The 20836-nt window shown below is 40.3% G+C and overlaps 1 protein-coding gene across 1 annotated transcript; it reads right to left on the reverse strand.

The window, feature by feature from the left end:
• Positions 1-11102: 11102 nt before the first annotated feature.
• On the reverse strand, positions 11103-12535 carry LOC117530558 (F-box/LRR-repeat protein 15-like). Its single transcript, XM_034193450.1, has 4 exons — positions 12468-12535; positions 12092-12251; positions 11434-11936; positions 11103-11280 (listed from the first exon to the last, which is right to left on the reverse strand). The coding sequence occupies exons 1-4, from the start codon at positions 12533-12535 to the stop codon at positions 11103-11105; spliced, it is 909 nt and encodes a 302-aa protein (XP_034049341.1).
• Positions 12536-20836: the final 8301 nt, after the last annotated feature.

Consider the following 20836-nt stretch of genomic DNA (forward strand, 5'->3'; position numbering starts at 1 on the left):
ATAAGAAATCAAGGAAAAAGATTGTGGCAGTCAGTAATGGTTACTTTTTTTAGACCAAGCAGAGGAAAAAAATATGGAATCGCCCTGTAAATTTTCATCTCCAAAACTAACACCTGCATCATATCAGATCTGCTCGTTAGTCTGCATCTAAAAAGGAGTGAACACACCTTGGAGAGCTGTTGCACCAAGTGGACTGACATGAATCATGGCTCCAACACGAGAGATGTCAATTGAAACAAAGGAGAGGATTATCAAACTATTAAAAGAGAGTAAATCATCACGCAATGTTGCAAAAGATGTTGGTTGTTCAGTCAGCTGTGTCTAAACTCTGGACCAAATACAAACATGGGAAGGTTGTTAAAGGCAAACATACTGGTAGACCAAGGAAGACATCAAAGCGTCAAGACAGAAAACTTAAAGCAATATGTCTCAAAAATCGAAGAATGTACAACAAAACAAATGAGGAACGAATGGGAGGAAAATGGAGTCATCTGTGACCGAACTGTAAGAAACCGCCTAAAGGAAATGGGATGTACATACAGAAAAGCTAAATGAAAGGCATCATTAACACCTAAACAGAAAAAAACAAGGTTACAATGGGTTAAGGAAAAGCAATTGTGGACTGTGGATGAAAGTCATCGAATCTGCATTGGGCAAGGTGATGATGCTGGAACTTTTGTTTGGTGCCGTTCCAATGAGATTTATAAAGATGACTGTATTATGTGGGGGCGCAAGTTAAAAGGGCGATCCAAGGCCCGACTGAACCCAGCCTAAAATAACTAGAAGCAGTTCCAAAGAAACAAATTTATTGATCCCCCTGTCGTGCTGTACATAAACGTCAAGATAAAATACATCTGGTGGTGGCTAAACAGGCGGCGCGCGCTCTCTGCGCCTGGACTGACCGGAGCCCGAACGTTCAAGACTCAGGATCTCCGCCGACACCCCCCCCCCCCCCCCCCAGGTGGCCTTTCCCGGACTATACTCAGTGAGGAGGAAAAAGGTGATATCCTTCAATATAAATATCAGAAAAATATTAGAGGCTTACTTATCAGCAACACGTTCAGTTTGATCTCAGCGTTATTTAAAAGAACAGCTGAATGAACATCCTCCGAGGCCGGTGATTCCATAATTTTTGCCAGGGGTTGTATGTTGCAGAGAAGAATCAGGCGTCTGCTCAGAGAACACTAGGTCCCCATCACTGTATGTCCAGTCATCTTTCCACACCGAGAACACACACACACTTGGGCGATTCTTAGACTACGGGCACTTATGTCCTTTGATCATACTGTATGAAAAACAGAAAAAGGGGAAATTTCACACTTTTATAGTTATCTTTACAATGAAAGTGTGTTAAGAAATTTGTTCTAGTATTCTGATGACTTTCACCTTTTTTCAGCATCATTATATGCAAATATTGCCGTTTTGTGCTTGTCCCACACCCAGACTTTTGATCTTCAATGATTTAAAAAAAAAAAAAAAAAAACCAAAACATTTTTTCCTAATGTTTTAAAATCTCTGAATAAAATATCAGTAAAATAATCAAAACATAATTGGGGTATTCAATGTCATACAACTGTTGTGATTTTTTTTTTTTTTTTTTTTTTTTTTAAACAAAATGTAGTTGTCCCACACTATTGCCATAATTTCCACCACAACACTGTAATGTCCCTAAACAGTTTGTATGAAAGATTGTTTGGGTAGTTTCTATGGAGATAGACAGTGACAGAGCACATGTATTTAGCACCAAATCACAAACAGTTGCCCCAAGGCGCTTTATATTGTAAGGCAATGGTGTGGTGGAAGTTACATTTACAAGGCCACTAGTGCCCGTAGTTAAAGAATCACCCTTATACAATGTCCACAGACCAGAGTGAAATTTTTTTTATGTTCACATTCTTTAAACAAAAACTCGTGCTTTTGTGTTCCTGACACAAACAGTACCCCATTTTTGTGATACTTGTTGCCATTTATAATCCTTGCCCTTCACCCAACCATAATGCAAGTGTCTACCCTCCCCTAATGAAAAGTACCCCATTTTCATTCCCCTGTCCCAAACCAATAGATTAGTGTACTTTATGTAATGCCATTGAGACTGATTATTTCTGCAATGGATGAGAATTTACACACCCCATTTTCATTATTTCAGAAGTAATGATGATGCAATGTTTAGTTATTTACAGACAGAATGAGGTTTGTTGAATTTTGACGTCATCCAGTACCAAAAGTACCAGCAAAGGGAAAGTAAGTTGACTGTTGTCACGGCCAACTACAGTGCAATAACGAGAGGGAAAAAACCAAATAGAGTACAACAATTTTTAATATGCAACATGGAAAAATACACATTGCTTCAGGTGTTCACATTAATGATTTATCATTTTTCTAAAAAAAAAAATCCGAACAGTCATCTGTCTCAACATAGACAGTAAACGACTGTGCAAAATCATAACTAACCTACTGCTGCCACCTTGTGTCCTTTAGGTGAACATCTTAGCAGATCAGTTTTGACCATCTATGATCACATTAATGTTGCATACAGAAAGTGAATTATAAAGTCACTGCCTCATAACATTTAACAGTGAACAATTTGGACATCCTTACTTTAGTTCAGGCAAACATTTTTTAAATGATTGGTTAAAAACATGGTGGTATAAACAGGAATAGTCCATCACTGCAGGTTATTAAAGTAATTCAAGCTTAAAACAGTAAAATAGCCTTAGCTATAAAATTTACATAACTCAAATAAAAGAGCCAGTTCACCCACTGCACAATAGTATGGATAAATAAGTTCACATTTACCGTCTACATCCAGCTGTGCAGATGGTTTTGATTCAAGTACTTCATGAGGAAACTTCTGAGGTTATCCTGAGTAATGAGACTCGTCAAGAAAAACTGATTTTATGCATAAAAGCAATTAAACTTCATTACTGCCACAGTCACTGAATCTTACAAAAAAAAAAAAAAAAAAAGTGCTCAACTACATTTCCATGAAAGATGTGAAAGTTAATAATTTAGTGCAAAACCTTTTAGGAGTTTTGATGTGAAATTATGAACCTAAAGAACAATGTGTTTTGAACCAAGAAAATACAGTGCAATCACATAAACACAAGAACGTGCTAAGTGACTTTTGGCAGTAGCATTTTGTCAACGTGAAGCTTTTCTCAGCAAATTCAGTGAAAAGGATCAACATTAAACCATGGTACTGGTCCCATTACTCAAATGGGTACTGAATGACAAAACCAAGGAATAATTACTAACCAACACTTCACATTACATTCATTTGTGTTTGGCAACAATTTACCATTAAAAAGAGTTTCACTGACAGTCTTTTCCTCTTTGTTAAAACAGTTTTTGTGTTCAATAATGAGCAGAGACTCATCCAGAGGGTTGAGCATCACCTGCAATGAAAGAAAGCAAACAATCATAGTCACACCCAGTGAGGTGGCTTCATGGAGCCAAAGGTTTATTTCCAGTTTCTATTAATAGTCGCTAAACATGACAGACTCACAACTTTGGGAAACCCACAATACAAGTTAATGGTTTGTCACAGAAACAAAGTTCATGAGGAATGGACTACATTTAACATGCCCCCTTTTTTTTTTTTTTTTTTTTTTTTTTTTAAATTAAGCCTTACAGATACGTCTGTGCATAGTTATTTCTAGTTAGAGTTGAAGTTATACTGCCAGTCTGTTAGGACAAACTGAGGCAAATTTCTTTCTCACGTGTCAACCTGTTCTGAATGACAAGTGCACCTCACACTTCGCCCATTTACAAAAGCAAAAAAAAAAAAAAAAAAAAAAAAAGAGGAAAAAAGAAAAACCACGCATTTCTAAACATCCTAGTATTATTTTGGATGTGCAGATTTTAGTTTGCACACAAACTAAAATAGTATCAGGGGCGTTAATAACTTTGACCCTGGTAGTTTGTGTGCGCTAACAGTCAAGTGCCTTTTGTTGGCTAACACCTGCAGTCCTTTGTTGTAGTTTAACAAGTCTTGGACGTGTCTCTTGAGCAATCCCAGCCCTGTTCTTTGGCGAATCTCAAACTCCTCCAGATTTAATGGTCCTCTGGCATGGACCTTGGTCCTCAGTTCACTCCACAGAGGTTCAACGGGATTCAAGTCAGGGCTTTGAGCAGGCAAGTCAGTAACTGTCACGTTGACCTTTTGGAGCTCATTCAACATAAGCGACATGTTTTGGGTTGTCATCGTGTTGGATGATAGTTAGGTTCTTCTGTTAAAAGCAGGCAACAGGCTGATTCTTATGTATTTTGACCTGAGTTCAAAAATTGTTGCATCTTTACCCTTTCACCTTTAATTTGCAGAAAACAAAATGGCCGCCATTTTGTCAAATCTCCCACAGGTTTACTTGCATTTGATTATAAACAAAAATGAAATTTGTATTCTTACATATTTTGACCTGCAGAATTCAAATATTGTTGTTAGCATGCCGTATCGCTACTCCTTCACTTCCAAATTTGCATAAGACAAAATGGGCACCTGGTTTTCCATGTTTTCTCAATGTTTGCTTGGTTTTTGCAAAAGAAAGGCAATGAAAACACTCATCTTTGTGTTATTTGAACTGCTGAGTTCATAGTTACTCATTTGCAAGATGCATCTAATCTCCATCCCTACTTAGACTGGCCTGTTGAAAAGTCTCTCCTATGGATTAAAAAAACAAAAACAAAATGCAATATTCATTCCTTGATGGCATGTGAGTGACTTTTGTATCCCACCATCACAGATGCTAAATAATACTATGTGAAAACCTAGATAACTGGCTCAGTACAGCACAAATAATGTATACAGCTTCAACACTGGAGGGCAAGAAGCCAAAATTCATACCAGTCAAAGATGTCATCCAAACCAATGCCCTGAATGATGAGGATGTCTTGCTACCTTCATGCAGTCACTGGAAGGGACTCAACTTCCTACTTAGCTGAACACAGTAAGGAGACTGCTCTGAAAGTATTCAGAGAGCACAAGAATTTCCACCAAATCCTGGACAGGACCTCCAAGGCAAATACTGAGAAGTTCATACGTCTTGTGTATAGCACTTCTGATGACACCACCGACAGTGCAAGGGTCACCCTGTTCAAGAGGAGAGTGAAGCAAGAGCTTTTTCCAAACAACAACAACTGATGCTGCACAGCATCACATCAAAAGGAGCGTCAGCCAACAACTTGGCTGCAAACACAAAGCATTTCCTCAAGTTCCCCCAGCAGTTGGCAGGGCTGGGAGCAGAGAGACAGTTAGTGCCAACTCTGCTCACATTACACCCCCATACCAGAGTCCTGCTTGCACATCTGACTGTTCCTCTCGTCCCTGCAAATGCCTTGCTAACTGCTGCAATGTGGATGCATCATAGACTGAGTAGGGATAAACCTTTGTGTTTTAGTATGTTTCTAAAAAATGTAGAAATTGATGTATAAGACTGTGAAGTCTTCATATTACTGTAGTTTAACCTCTTAAGCCTATTTCACCAAAATCACATACATTATGATTTACACTCAAAAATATAAACGCAACACTTTTGGTTTTGCTCCCATTTTGTATGAGATGAACGCAAAGATCTAAAACTTTTTCCACATACACAATATCACCATTTCCCTCAAATATTGTTCACAAACCAGTCTAAATCTGTGAGTGCAGTTTTATCACACAGCACAATGCCACAGATGTTGCAAGATTTGAGGGAGCGTGCAATTGGCATGCTGACAGCAGGAATGTCAACCAGAGCTGTTGCTCTTGTATTGAATGTTCATTTCTCTACCTTAAGCCATCTCCAAAGGCGTTTCAGAGAATTTGGCAGTACATCCAACCAGCCTCACAGCCACAGACCACATGTAACCACACCAGCCCAGGACCTCCACATCCAGCATGTTCACCTCCAAGATCGTCTGAGACCAGCCACTCGGACAGCTGCTGAAACAATCGGTTTGCATAACCAAAGAATTTCTGCACAAACTGTCAGAAACCGTCTCAGGGAAGCTCATCTGCATGCTCATCGTCCTCATCGGGGTCTCGACCTGACTCCAGTTTGTCTTTGTAACCGACTTGAGTGGGCAAATGCTCACATTCGCTGGCGTTTGGCATGTTGGAGAGGTGTTCTCTTCACGGATGAATCCCGGTTCACACTGTCCAGGGCAGATGGCAGACAGCATGTGTGGTGTCGTGTGGGTGAGCGGTTTTCTGATGTCAGTGTTGCGGATCGAGTGGCCCATGGTGGCGGTGGGGTTATGGTATGGGCAGGCGTCTGTTATGGACGAAGAACACAGGTGCATTTTATTGATGGCATTTTGAATGCACAGAGATACCGTGACGAGATCCTGAGGTCCATTGTTGTGCCACATCCAAGAACATCACCTCACGTTGCAGCAGGATAATGCACGGCCCCATGTTGCAAGGATCTGTACACAATTCTTGGAAGCTGAAAATGTCCCAGTTCTTGCATGGCCGGCATACTCACCGGACATGTCACCCATTGAGCATGTTTGGGATGCTCTGGACCGGCGTATACGACAGTGTGTACCAGTTCCTGCCAATATCCAGCAACTTCGCACAGCCATTGAAGAGGAGTGGACCAACATTCCACAGGCCACAAATGACAACCTGATCAACTCTATGCGAAGGAGATGTGTTGCACTGCATGAGGCAAATGGTGGTCACACCAGAAACTGACTGGTATCCCCCCCCAATAAAACAAAACTGCACCTTTCAGAGTGGCCTTTTATTGTGGGCAGTCTAAGGCACACCTGTGCACTAATCATGGTGTCTAATCAGCATCTTGATATGGCACACCTGTGAGGTGGGATGGATTATCTCAGCAAAGGAGAAGTGCTCACTATCACAGATTTAGACTGGTTTGTGAACAATATTTGAGGGAAATGGTGATTGTGTATGTGGAAAAAGTTTTAGATCTTTGAGTTCATCTCATACAAAATGGGAGCAAAACCAGAAGTGTTGCGTTTATATTTTTGTTGTGTATTTCTCAGCTTGTACAAGGTCAAAAATGCAAAAGTTTGGATCAGCTAAAAGACAGGTCCTAGTGGGTGTTGTGGATGCAAAAAAAAAAAAAAAATTGAAAGGAAATAATGCATCCCCCCCCCCCCCCCCCCAAAAAATGAATTCTAATTTATGTCTTTATTTTCTTGGTGTTTCAGCTGTAGTTAGTTGATATGTGACAAGTGGATACTTTTGTAAAGGAGACTTTGTTTGACATTTTGATGTCTAATAAGTGTATGTTGGTGTCAGCATTGGTTAATTATGAGTGTTCAAATGTTCCAAAACAGGGCAAGTCCCCAAATTTGGGGACTCTAGGGTTTAAAAGGTTAAGCAACCATACTATTACTAGATAGTTTGAAATGAAACATTTAATATCACTTTATTTTGCTAATTTTCTTAGTCAAAAAGATTACTTTTTACTGTAATACCATGCAGTCACTAAATTTTTTGGTAATTATGGGGTGAAGGAGTACGGCTACAGCTTTCCAACAATATTCAAGTTCAGCTGGTCAAATTAAATAGAAATAAGTTATATTATGCAAACAAGCAGACTTTTGAAAAGCTTCATGAAATGAGCGACCATTCAGTTTTATGCAAATTAGGGGAGAAGGAGTAAAGATACAACTTAATATTTGAGTTCAGCAGGTCAAGCGACAAAGTATGTCTCGTTTGCTTTTATAGTGTGTATATATATACACACATATATACACACACAATTGTGGAAATTGATGTAAATGGCAGCCATTTTGCTTCATGTAATTTAGGGGTGAAGATACTGCATGCCAACAGCAATTTTTGAACTTGGCAGGTCACAGTGTGTAGGTAGGAATAAGTCTGTTGATTCCATCTGAACAGATGGAAATCAGTGAAATCACCTGGTGGAGTGTTGCAATGAAAACTTTCACCCTCTTGGCCCTTTCTGGAATCAGGTTGAGACCTCTGCCTTAAATGACCTGAAATTAGAGCTACAACCCCAAACAGACCCAGTTATGCCTTCACTTACATGTACAGCTTCAAATCCCACTTTATTTATGCAGAAGAGTTTTAAGTAACATTTTATATTGATAATCAATTCCACTTACTGCAGACCTGTAGTAAAACCTGGCCTAGAGTAATACTGATTAAACATTATTAGTAGTAAAAATCATCTAAAAAATTGGAGCTTTACTTTAAGGGTGCTGTTGCATCCTCTTTCCATGTGAATAAACTCCTGGTTTGTGCAGAAAGAATTAAGACCTGGCACATTTATGAAAGTGCAACCCAACTGACAGGTAAAAAGGTTTTAATCCATGCCACCCTGAGAGACTTTAGGTATATTTGAAAAGGGGGGATTAAACTTTCTGCAAGTTTACAGCTCAGTTTTTCGCCATGCTAACACAGCCAGAGGATGTGCACAGACAGAAAAGAGCATAAATAGGTTTGTAAAACAGAGAGACAAAGAACTGTTTTACAACTCTAAGGTGCTGCACAAAACAGCAGATTAACTGCTTGTAATAGACTATATGGGGATGAGTATTGGCTTGAAGGTGCCTCTTCTGCAGAAGCACAGTTTTTCCTTGATTTGCAACCTTGCAGTCCATTCCTGTCCAGGGCTCGGGTGATGGTCTTCTTTGAGACCAATTCCTGACTTTGCTACATCATTCACTAGATGTTCTGGGGTCGGGTACATCACTAGTTTTCTTTCCAGAGTCTTTGTAATCTTTCACTTCCTACCTCTGCCAGACTTGCTCTGTACTGTGTGGCTCTTTGACTTTGTTGATACATCTCACTGAAGTTCTTCACTCTTTGAAACACGGTGATAACCTGCGTTGTGAGCATCAGTTCCTTTTCTCAAGGGACAGCTCAAACCCTTACTGAAGTTTTTAACACTATGTATTCTGGATGATCACCCTCAGCTTAAGCATGAATGCACAACAGAGGTTTGTTCTGTGGTTCAACAAAAAGGCCAGTTCTTAAGGGGGCTAATAATTTTGACCTTGATTTTTTGTTTGTGTGTGAAGTAAAACTAGAACATTTAGAAGTGTGTTGAAAATTCCTTCCGCCGTTATGAGTCATCAGGAGAGGACACATCCTCCCTGGTCCCCAGAAATCATAATACATAGTTCAGATGTGCCAACAAGGGTGACAATGACAGTATCTTGATCTTACTGTGACATTAGCTCCTGAACAGAAATTGTTGTGCCATGTACGTATAATTGAGTCATTTCAGGATTTCCAATAATTTGGTGTCAGTGTTTGTTTACCAGTTGTGGCGCAGGTACATCATGAAGCCAAAATGATACATTTGCACACTGATGTAAACTGAAGAACTGTCACACACTGGGGTATTTTTTGGAATTATGTGCCACTTGTTTTGTGGATTTGGTGCAAAACAATGTGGTTAAAGAAACATTCTGCACAAACGTGCAAGTTTAAAGTTGTCCTTCAAATAATTTATAGCACAAAGCACCTTCTTTCAGTTGCTCCCGTTAGGGAGCGCCACAGCAGGTCAACGGTTTCCATCTCACCCTGTCCTCTGTCACACCAGCCGCATGCATGTCTCAGCACATCTGTAAACCTCTTTGGTCTCCTCCTGCCTGGTGGCTCCATCCTCCTCCCTATATAACTTGGGTCCCTCCTCTGCACTTGTCCAAACCATCCGAGTCTCACCATGTGCTGTCCATTCTTATCATTCCCAAAGAGAATCAAACATCTTCAGCTCTGCCTCCTTTCTTTGTTAGTGTCACCATCTATAAGCTGTACAACATAGCTAGAGTCACTACAGTCTTGTAAACTTTCCTCTTCACTCTTGCAGATGTTTGGTCACAAATGGATCACTCCTGCCACCTTTCTCCACTCATTTACCTCTCTACCACACTCCATTACTCTGGATAACTGACCCCAAGTATTTAAACTCCCCTATGTTCATTCACTTGCACATACTGTCTTGCTCATATCAACTTTCACTCCTTCTCTTCAGAGCATGTCTCCAGGCTAGACTTAACCTGCTGTTACTACAGATCACAAGGTCATTGCAAATGTTAGTCTATGGAGACTCCTGTCTGAGCTCATCTGTCAGTCATTGCACACTAGTCTTTGACCCAATCCAGTGGTGTCCAAAGACATGCCAGAAAGGGACAAGATGGTGCATGCTTTGTTTGCAACCACTGACTCCACCAGGTGATGTCACTGATTGACAACTTTGGGCAGATGGGATGAGTTTGTCAGTGAAACCACCAGGTTAAGACAGTAGCATACATTTCCCCAGACAAACCATGGCTTGAAGCAGAACATACCAATTTTGATATAAAAAATATAAAATTGTTCACAGACTGGCATCTCCCTAAGTAAACCCTACGTACCGGCCTGGGCTCTGTTGTCAGGGTGCAGGACTACTTTGTGTCTCCAAAAAAAAAAAAAAAAAAAAAAAAAAAAAACAAAAAAAAAAAAACACACAACTGTAGGTCACAGCTGTCTCTGATCATGCCCCTGTTCTGTGGAATGATCTCCCTGCATATTAAAAAGAGTCACTGTTGAGAATTTCAAGTCCAGACTTAAGTGCCGCACTTATTTTCCCTTTTTGTATGGCTAGCATGTTACTATGCTTTTTACCCTTTAAAATTCATTTTATTAGGAAATGGAGCAGGCTGTGGCCTCAACTTTAAAGTCTGAGTCTTTTAGTGAAGCTTGGGGCTAGTGGCCAGCAAACCCCTTAGTATTTCTTGTTGCTTAATGCTGACAAATTATACTGTATTTGTTGGCTTTCCGATGCCTGATTTGTTTTTTCTACGTTTGAGGTGCGACTCCATCCAGAGATGGGTGTGGCGTCTACTTCTGCAACCCTCACGTCCTGTATATTTATTTTGTAATTTGTGCCGCTAGCGTGGCCCAAGCAGAGGCTCGCCCCTTTGAGTCTCGTCTGCTTTAGGTTTCTTCCTCAAATCAGAGGGAGTTTTTCCCCCCTTACCACTGTCACCTGTGTGCTAGCTCAGATTAGACCTTACTTGTGTGAAGTCCCTTGAACGCTGTTGTGATCTGGCGCGATATAAATTAAAATAAATTAACAGCTTTACAGCTCATGTTACTTACCTCTGTTGAGTGTCAGACTGCTGTTTGGCTACATTCAAAAATTCATGAAGGGCACTGCCCAAACATTCTCAGGATATAACTCTAGAGGCGTTGGCGGCTTTACGTCAATCACTACTTTGCGCTCCCGTAACACTTCCAGGCTGGACTCCGTCACATGGCTGCAGTGTTTCACCATCAGGGAACACAGTTTAGGACAGTACTCTGCCAGCCTCCTGTGAACACAGAAGAGTATCTTACAGGCAACAAGAGAAACAGTCACAGGTGAAGTTGTGCATGCAAGAGAATTTTACACCATATTAAACAGGTTACAGTGGTGGAGAAGACTAGAAAAGAGATACAGCCACACACGGGGGATGACACAGTACCTGATGGCCCGGTCACCAACCCTCCGGCAACCTGAAATGTTCAGCTTCTCCAGATTAATGCAGTTCTTGGCCATTTCTTCCACAGACTTGTCAGTGACATGGTCATTGTCTGCCACAGAGACAAATTTCAGGTTTGGACACTTCCTGGCCAGATAACAGATGGTATCATGATCGACCTGGCTGCAGGCGGTGAGGTCAAATGTCTGCAGATCCCTGCAATGGTCAATGAAAGTGCGCAGGCACAAGTTGTCCACCCAGTCACAGTAGGCCAGGCTGACGTACTGCAAACGCCCACAGTTCAAGGCCACGGCGATCAGGGTGTGGTGGGTGAGCTTAGTGCAGCCGGTCATCACCAGCCTGCGCAGGTGGTGATTCTGACTGATTACAGGCAGCACATCCCCATCAGTCAGCCAGTGGGAACAATTCTGGAGAGACAGGTTCTGGAGAACATGGTTGTCTTTTAATATGGAGCAAAATGCTTCCTTAGGAACTTTTGTTTTAGTCTGAAAAAGACAGCAGATGTTGGACTTAATGCAAATATGCAGTTAAAATATACTTGTGAAGAGTTATCACAAATAATACTGTAGTTAAGAGTTTTTAATATATATAATTACATCTGGCAAGCAATAAGAAAACAATCTTCATGATAATCACTTACCCGAGTCATCTCAAAAGTCTTGCACTTGGACAAACAAATCTGCATGAGTGTGTAGAAATCTGTGCTGACTCTCTGTAGTCTGACGAGCTGTTGCAGAGTAAAGTAGCAAAATACATGTGGAACTAAAACATCCTCCCACGGCAAATCCAGAAGGTAACAACTGCCCCCCCACCCCCCCCACCCAAAAAAAAAAAAAAAAAAAAAGTAAAGTTAAAATATTGCATGCATTAAACAACTAAAGTTTGCAACAAAATAAAACTGTCGTGTTGTCACAGAAACACATCATCAGTTAACCTACATTTCTTACTGACACTCTCAAGTTAAAACAATACTAACTATCTGCTGTCGTGTAGATATAATGTCTCATTAAAAGCACCTTTGCTCTGTCGCCTCCTCAACCGGTTGGTGTCTGCTGCGGAAAAATCTGAGTAGCCGCCGTGCCATAGCTGCCAAGGTGAACGTGAACACACCACGCCTCAGCGGAGTGAACTAATGCTGCGTTCAAGGCAATCGGACCTATTTATATCCTGATCATCACCGAGGCACAAGCAAAAAAAAAAAAAAAAAGCTAATTTAATACAGCTGAAGGTACGAGTGATTAACGGGTGATTCTTTAACTACGGGCACTATTGGCCTTGTAAATGTAATTTCCACCACAGCATTGCCTTACAATATAAAGCGCCTTGGGGCAACTGTTTGTTGTGATTTGGTGCTATATACATGTGCTCTGATGTCACTGTTTATCTCCATAGAAACTACCCAAACAATCTTTCATACAAACTGTTTAAAGGGACATTATAGTGTTGTGGTGGAAATTACAGCAATAGTGTGGGACAACTACATTTTGTTTAAAAAAAAATCACAACAGTTGTATGACAATGAATAGCCCAATTATGTTTTGATTATTTTACTGATATTTTATTGAGATATTTTCAAACATTAGAAAAAACGTTTCTTTACCATTCATTTTTATCATTGAAGATCAAAAGTCTGGCTGTGGGACAAGCACAAAACGGCAATATTTGCATATAATGATGCTGAAAAAAGGTGAAAAAGTCATCATAGACTACTAGAACAAATTTCTTAACACACTTTCATTGTAAAGATAACTATAAAAGTGTGAAATTTCCCCTTTTTTTCTGTTTTTCATACAGTATGATCAAAGGACATAATAAGTGCCCGTAGTCTAAGAATCACCCTAACATGTGAAGCAGCAGGACCTTCGTGGCCGGGACGACGGTGGGGGATCGAACCCACGCAGCTCGCACCAAAAGACCGTTCCTCTTCCAGGTCAGCCAAAAGGGAACACCCCGTTAGCCAAGGTAGCGGGAACGTCTTTTCAATTGGGACCCGGGACTTTCATCCCGCTACACATGTTTGACAACACAACCACCCGCTGGTCTACACTTTATTTTGTGTACAGGGGCGTAGCTACATTTTTCTGATGGGGAGTATGTTGTCAAATTTCCCAGCAGACAAAATGATGTTGATCTAAAGTTGATTTATGTTGAAGTCTAACATTGAATTAACGCAGAAAGTGGATTTGAAAATGGAATCAAAATAAAAATATAACGTTGGGGGGCAAGGGTGGTGGCCAAGCAGTAAAGTCCAGCCCCCTGCCCATTCTTGAAGTATTATGGAGTTGTGTTAGGTGTAAAACTTGTGCCAAATCAACATGCAAATCCACCTCGGATCTGCTATGGTGACCCCGGATGAAAACAAGGGAGAAGTTGAAGGGACTTACTGTGGAAATCTAACGTTGGATCAATGTAGATATTCACTGTAGCTATTCAATATAATCAAATTAATTTAATAAAATATTAAAATCAAGAAGTAACACATCTGCTGTTTTGTGTAAATAAATAAAAACTCTTCCCACAGGTTTTGAGAGAAATTAAAACTAAATAAAAGTACCAGTCAGAAACCTATGACCACTTTTTGACATGGTATAGTGTCATATTCTGACATTGTTACAAAATCAGGAGACTGACGTTGAAATGACTTCGGTATCACACTGTTTCACATCAAAATGTAATAATTTAGAAGAAGCAACAATGCTGATCAAGCATTGTGTCCACTGGAATAATTACTCTAACCATATTTTTTTCTTCATTTTTTTTAAACTTTGAAAGCTATTGTTTTACTTTGTTAGGAATTAATGTAACAGAAGGAAAAAAGAGAACATTTGACAGAGAAAAACTGAAAGGTGATCAATAATTTCTTTTTATTCTTGAATATTTTTAATAATTTGTGGCATTTAATTAAAAAATATATTTGTCATTAAATTTTAATGATTTAAACTCAAACCCCAATTTAACACTTTCATCTTTTGATAGAGAATAGAAGATAAATTTGCAACTTTGGATGATAATATGGATGGTTTATGGGCTGAATGATTACTGCAATATAAATAATCTTATAATAGTCACAATATAATAATTATTTTTTAAGTATAACCAAAATAATTGACTCTTTGGAGCATCCTGGAGTATAACCTGCATAAATTCTGATTGACTTGGAAGCTGCTTTCTGTTTTGTTTGTTTTTAATGCACATTGAATTTTTGTGAGATCAGAATCTGAGACGCTCACTCATTTTTATTCAAACAAGCCACTTTAAAATACATATTCTGATTCCAAACCTTGGCTCGTCTGGACATATTGCGGCAGACTGACATGGTCACTGTTTGGATTTAATTTAATTAATTCTAATTGGCTGATGACAAACACAGTTGTCTCATCTGCAGCCACTTAACCTGACGTGTGTTTGTTTCTTGTGTTTGCTCACTTTGTAGATGGATGTTCCAAATATTACAGAGTCACGGCCATACTCGGACTGATAATCTGTGATTTTGGGCATTTGCCCGGTGGGCCGCTGCACGTTTTCACGTGCGTGAGCCGGCCCTCCCATATTTATAGAGATTATGGAAATACAGTGTTCTTGAACCGCGCGCTGCTGTCAACACGAGGAAAGTCCGTGATCGGTGAAGCTACAGCATTTAATCGGCGCAGCTGCAGAACCACGTCCTGAATTTGTGTCAAAATAAAAGTTCTGTAGTGTTTCATACACGGCGCAGTCTTATTCTAGATTTCAGTTTTGTTTCCGTTTGATCACACAACGGTGACTTACATCGAGCACAATGATTGACATGACCAACAGCCAATGACATTTGGAGAAGCATACAGGTGGCCAATCAAATTGCAGGAAGAGCAGGCGGCCGCTCCCGCCCCTGCAGTGTTGCCAGATGTACGATAATTATCGTATTTGTACGATAGTTTTACCCTCTGTACGATGTACGATCAATAATGGGAAAAAATCCACAATGTACGATAATTTCAGTTGGTTGCCCAAACACGCAGCTCTCTCTGACACCCAAGAATCATTTTGCAGGTGTTGCACTCAGGCGGCATCAAAGACACAACACACACAGGGCTGCTGCTGGCTTTGGGCGACCGGGACAACGTCATTTGAAAGCCCGCCCCCTCTCATACAAAGTAATGAGTTCCCACCCAATCTGTGCAGGACAGGAAGATTCCCCAACCAACACCTTTTTTTTCGAAACTTTATTTCAACAAATGCAATAACAAACGAACAAAACACAAGAGCAAAGAGATATACAAGAAAAAAAAAAAAAAAAGTTCAAGTTCCTTATGGAGGTGTCAACATTTTTTCTGTGTTGAACAAAATCTGCACGTGGCCATGGCAACGGATGACGACAGCCACCTCGAGGTTGAATTCGACTCTTTCTAGTTTGGTAATTAACACATTTGTGTCCCTTCACAGAAAAAAAAAAATTTCTAGCAGTGCGTTCTAGTTTCCCCATTATTATAATTGCTGTTTAAAAATGTGACATAAAATTCTTTGGAAATAAAAAAAAAAACAAAAAAACAAAACGCTAAAATAGCTGCGTTTTATGCGTTTTGATTGTGTACGATCATTTCTCCCAAAATACGATAATTTTGAGGTTTTGGTACGATAGTTTCATATTTCATATCTGGCAACACAGCGCCCCTGTGAATGGACTGAGGCCTCGGCGCCTGGACTTCTCTGCGCTTCGCGCTCTCCCTGCTGCTCGGATTTATTCCCGAATGTTGCTCCTGGTGTGGAAACGAGGGTGAAAATTTAAGATAAAACGAATGAGTGATGTTTTTTTGGTTTGTTTTAGGGGTCAAAGCTGTGATCTTTATTGGGACAGCAGACCAGTTATAATGGTAATAGGGGAGGCCGGGGCTGTTTGTAACAGTGTTCAAAGCTGCAGTCATGCTGGCATTTTGATTTCACTTCACACATTATGAGGATCAGTTCACAGAAGCGAAATATTCTTTGGAGTATTCCACACTAAAACAAATTATTTGCTCAGTTTCAAAACAAAACAAAACCCTAAAATAGCAATTTGCATGTTTTTTAAAGAATTTCTAACTCAGCCACTGAGTTCACACAAGACACTTATAGTCAGACAAACCCAAGTTTAGCAACGCATTTAATTAAGTGGTTTTGTAAACTTAATTTGCTTTGTCCTCTACACTGTTAATTAATTTTAACCAATTTAATTTAAAGGTTTTGGTGTTATTAGTTAGTCAAATTATTCAATTTAAGTTTTCAAGCTTCTTTTTTGTCTCTATTCCATTCAGTAATGTTCATGCAAAATATTACCTTCATTTTCTCTGTCTCACTCACTCACTCACTCACTCACTCACTCACACACACACACACACACACACACACACACACACACACACACACACACACACACACACACACACACACACACACACACACACACACACACACACTTTGGAGACACAAAAGCTTTTTTCCACCTGTGTGCTTTTGCTTCCATTTTGCACTATGATCAAGGTGAAATGACAGTGAAAGTGTGTTTAGGTGTGTGTTCATGGTGTTTAGGTGTATAGTATTTGTTCATTGGGGGTTTGGTATGGACGGGTGGGTGTGCGTGTTTGGGGGTGGATTCGTCGGGCCAATAGTGTGCTGGTCCAGAGGAAAAATGCCAGGGCCAAAATTTGTTCCCAGTCCGACCCTGGTCACGGCAGTTTGGTTTCATGGTTACAGAAGTGCATCTCACCCAAAAGGGACATACTTGTTCCACCTTTTGCATTTCCCAGATACACTGATGGCTACTAAAGCAGGCTAACAAGTTTGAGAATCCTCAGTTTTGTGAAACGTCAAAGAAGTGAAAATGTGGAGTGAAACAAAATTGTAAGTGTATCATGCAATCTGCAATTCTGCCACTAGATGTCACTAAATGCTCCACACTGTAGCTTTAATCCTAAATTGATATTTGTTTTAATATTAAAAAATCTTATCAAAATACTTTTTCTGAGTCACATGAGCCCTCCTGATACTTACTGAGCATGAGCTGTGATGTGTGATTAGATTAGAATTTAATTGATTCCTTGGGAAGACTCCCTCAGGGAAAATGAGGTTCCAGCAGCATTGTTTAGCAGCACACAGGGTAAGAAGCACACAGAGTATCAAAAGTGCAAGTAAAAAACAGTTTGTAATATGAATACACAATATAAATACTTCTATAAATACGAATAAATAATTCTCCAGCTGGTTTACATCCTCAAGTGACACTACGAGCTAAACTAGAGCACTGAAGTGCAAACCTCTGCCAATACTAGTTTCCAGTTCCAAAAATTTTTACTTTGGTAAAAATTCTCAAACTCAAAGTCCTGTTAGAAGTAGCTTTTCTTAAGATAAAATATAATACAATATATAGATTAAAAGGACTTTTTAATGTTATACTCAAATAGCTGCTAAATCTACACTATGCATCAGATGTGGATCAAACTTAGTCTGTTCATTGAAAGTGCCAGTTTGCACCTCAGTGTCACAAATGAGAGTGATTGAGGCACTTTTGATTGATATATAATGCAAAATGTACACCAAATGGGATTTTCAATATTAAATTCTAATGTCCACAAATTCTACAATCCGGATTAGATCCAGATCAAACTTTGTGAGGTGATAGTGAGTACCAGTCTGCACCTCACTTTAAAATATGAGAGTGATTGGGGCATGTTTGATTAAGATACAGTGTAAAATATACATTAAACAGGGTTTTCAATGTTATAAACACCCACACAATCAGAGAGGAGCAGCAGCGTGGTGTCAGTGGCAGGTCTCTGTAAAACTGCTTCATTTATGTGTTTATATAAATAACATGCTTCTCAAAGACAAAGTCAGCTTTATTGTCAATTCTTCACATGTACCAGACATACAAAGCAATCGAAATTACGTTTCCCACCATCCCACGGTGAAATATTCCCGACAGTAAGGTAATCATTAAGACAAACCTACACTGAAAAAAATTGGAGTAATATTTACTTGAAAAAAAAAGTTTTTTCACTCAGAAATTCCAAGTAAATTTTACAATGGGAATTCTTAAATAATCTTACTTGCATATATTAGTGTTTCTAAAAGAATAACTCAAGTAACATTGACTAGCAATCATCAACTGAATATTTTCATTGAATTTTACTCTCTCTTTATTCATAATTTGGATCTGCATGTTGATTTGGCACAAATTCTACACTGGATGTGCTTCCTGACGCACCTCCACATTACATGGAGAAATGTGGCAGGGGTGGGGTTTGAACTGGGAACCTTTTGCACTGAAACCAAGTGCACTAATCGCTTGTCCACCACCCCTGCACTGAGTTTTAAGTCCCTTTGGCTGCCCTTGTTTTCACTTGGAGTTGCCACAGCAGATCTTGGATCATTAGTTCATGAATGTGTTCATTATAAAACAACCATTGATGCATCTTTTTTCTAAACAGAATTTCTTTTGTCTCACTGTCTGACAAATTTAAGTATTTTTAATAATCCATAGTAGGCAGAGGTGTGGACAAACGGTTAGTGCACTTGGTTTCAGTGCAAAAGGTTCCCGGTTCAAACCCACACCCCTGGCGCATTTCCATCAGGAAGTGCATCCAGTGTAGAATTTGTGCCAAATCAACATGCAGATGCAAATTGGATCTGCTAACAAGGGGAACAGCTGAATAGTTTTACTTTTTATGAATAAAGACAGAGTAAAACTCAGTGAAAATATTTAGTTTTAGTTGATGATTGCTAGTAAATGTTACTTGAGTTATCCTTTTAGATCAACTAATATATGCAAGTAAAATTTACTTAAGAATTCTCCTTTAAAAATTTACTAGTTTTTTTTTTTCAAGTAAATATCGCTTCAATTTCAGTTTTTTTCAGTGTATCTAGCATTCAAGTAAACAATATATAAGTAAGAAGGTGATGAAGACTCAAAATGAAGACACACAAAAAAATTTGCAATGAAGAACTAAAAGCACACTGTTCACGGTGATAAGTGGCAGCGAAAAATGAAATAGTGCAGAGACAGTCAAGGAAAATAGTGGCAGCTGAGGTATTTCTGTTTGACCCAAGTGTGCAAGTGGCATAGTCGTGCAAGTACAGTCAGATAATAGCAGCAGAAGTGTGTTCTCCTGGTTTTAAACAAAGTGTCGAAGTGGCATAAGAGTGCAAGACAGTTGTGTGGGTCAGAGGGTTTAGAAGTCCAGGATGTTATGGAAATGGGGGTGGAGAGGGTAGTGAGTTTAGCCTCCTAACATCCTGGTGGATAAAGCTGTTGGGGAGTCTGGAGGTGCGGGAGCGCAGGGTACAGTACTTCTTCCCAGAGTGCAGGAGGTTGAACAAATTGTGAGCGGGGTGGCTTGCATCATTGACAATTGTGATCGTCCTGCGGGTGAAACGGGTAGTGTATATGTCTTTCAGGGAGGAGAGTGGGGGCACCAATGATCCTTCCAGCTGTGTTCACTATGCGCTGCAGGGCTTTCCTGTTGTAGTCAGTGCAGCTCCGCCCCACACAGTGACAGCTGGTGATGCTCTCAATGGTGCCTCGGTAGAATGTGCTCATGATGGCTGGTGGAGCACTTGCCCGCTTGAGTTTTCTTAGGAAGCAGAGGCCCTGCTGGGCTTTCTTCGCCAGTGATGCGGTGTTGGTGGTCCAGGAGAGGTCTTCACTGATGTGCACCCCCAGGAATTTGGTGCTGCTCACTCTCTCCACCGCAGCCCCGTCAATGGTCAGTGGCAGGTGTTGGGTGTGACCTCTCCGGAAGTCAACAACAATCTCCTTGGTCTTTCTGACGTTCAGCAGGAGGTTGTTGCTTCTGCACCACGTGGTCAGAAGGTTGACATCCTTCCTATATTGAGTCTCGTCGCCCTTGGTGATGAGACCCACCAGGGTTGTGTTGTCAGCAAACTTCACAATGTAATTGTTGCTGTAGGATGTCGTGCAGTCATGTGTCAGCAAGGTTAAGAGCAGGGGGCTGAGCACACAGCCTTGGGGTGCCCCTGTGCTCAGTGTGATGCTGCTTGAAATGTTGTTGCCAACATGTACTACTTGAGGCCTCTGACTAAGGAAGTCCAGAAGTCAGTTGCAGAGGGAGGTACAGAATCCTAGTTTGTCGTGTTTGCAGATGAGTTGTTGCGGTATTATGGTGTTGAATGCAGAACTGAAGTCTGTGAACAGTATTGTCATATATGAGTCTTTTTTGTCCAAGTGGGTGAGGGCTGGGTGGAGTGCAGAGCAGATTGCATCCTCTGTAGATCGTTTGGCTCGGTAGAGCCAAAGACATCCTTAAACTCCTCTACGTAGTCCTTCAGCACACAACCAGGGATGGTGTCTGGACCTGTTGTCTTGCGGGTGTTGATAGCATGAGTGTCCTCTTCACGTTGGTGGCAGAGAGGC

The sequence above is a fragment of the Thalassophryne amazonica genome, chromosome 18 (assembly GCF_902500255.1).
Source record: "Thalassophryne amazonica chromosome 18, fThaAma1.1, whole genome shotgun sequence".
NCBI classification, from domain to species: Eukaryota; Metazoa; Chordata; class Actinopteri; order Batrachoidiformes; family Batrachoididae; genus Thalassophryne; species Thalassophryne amazonica.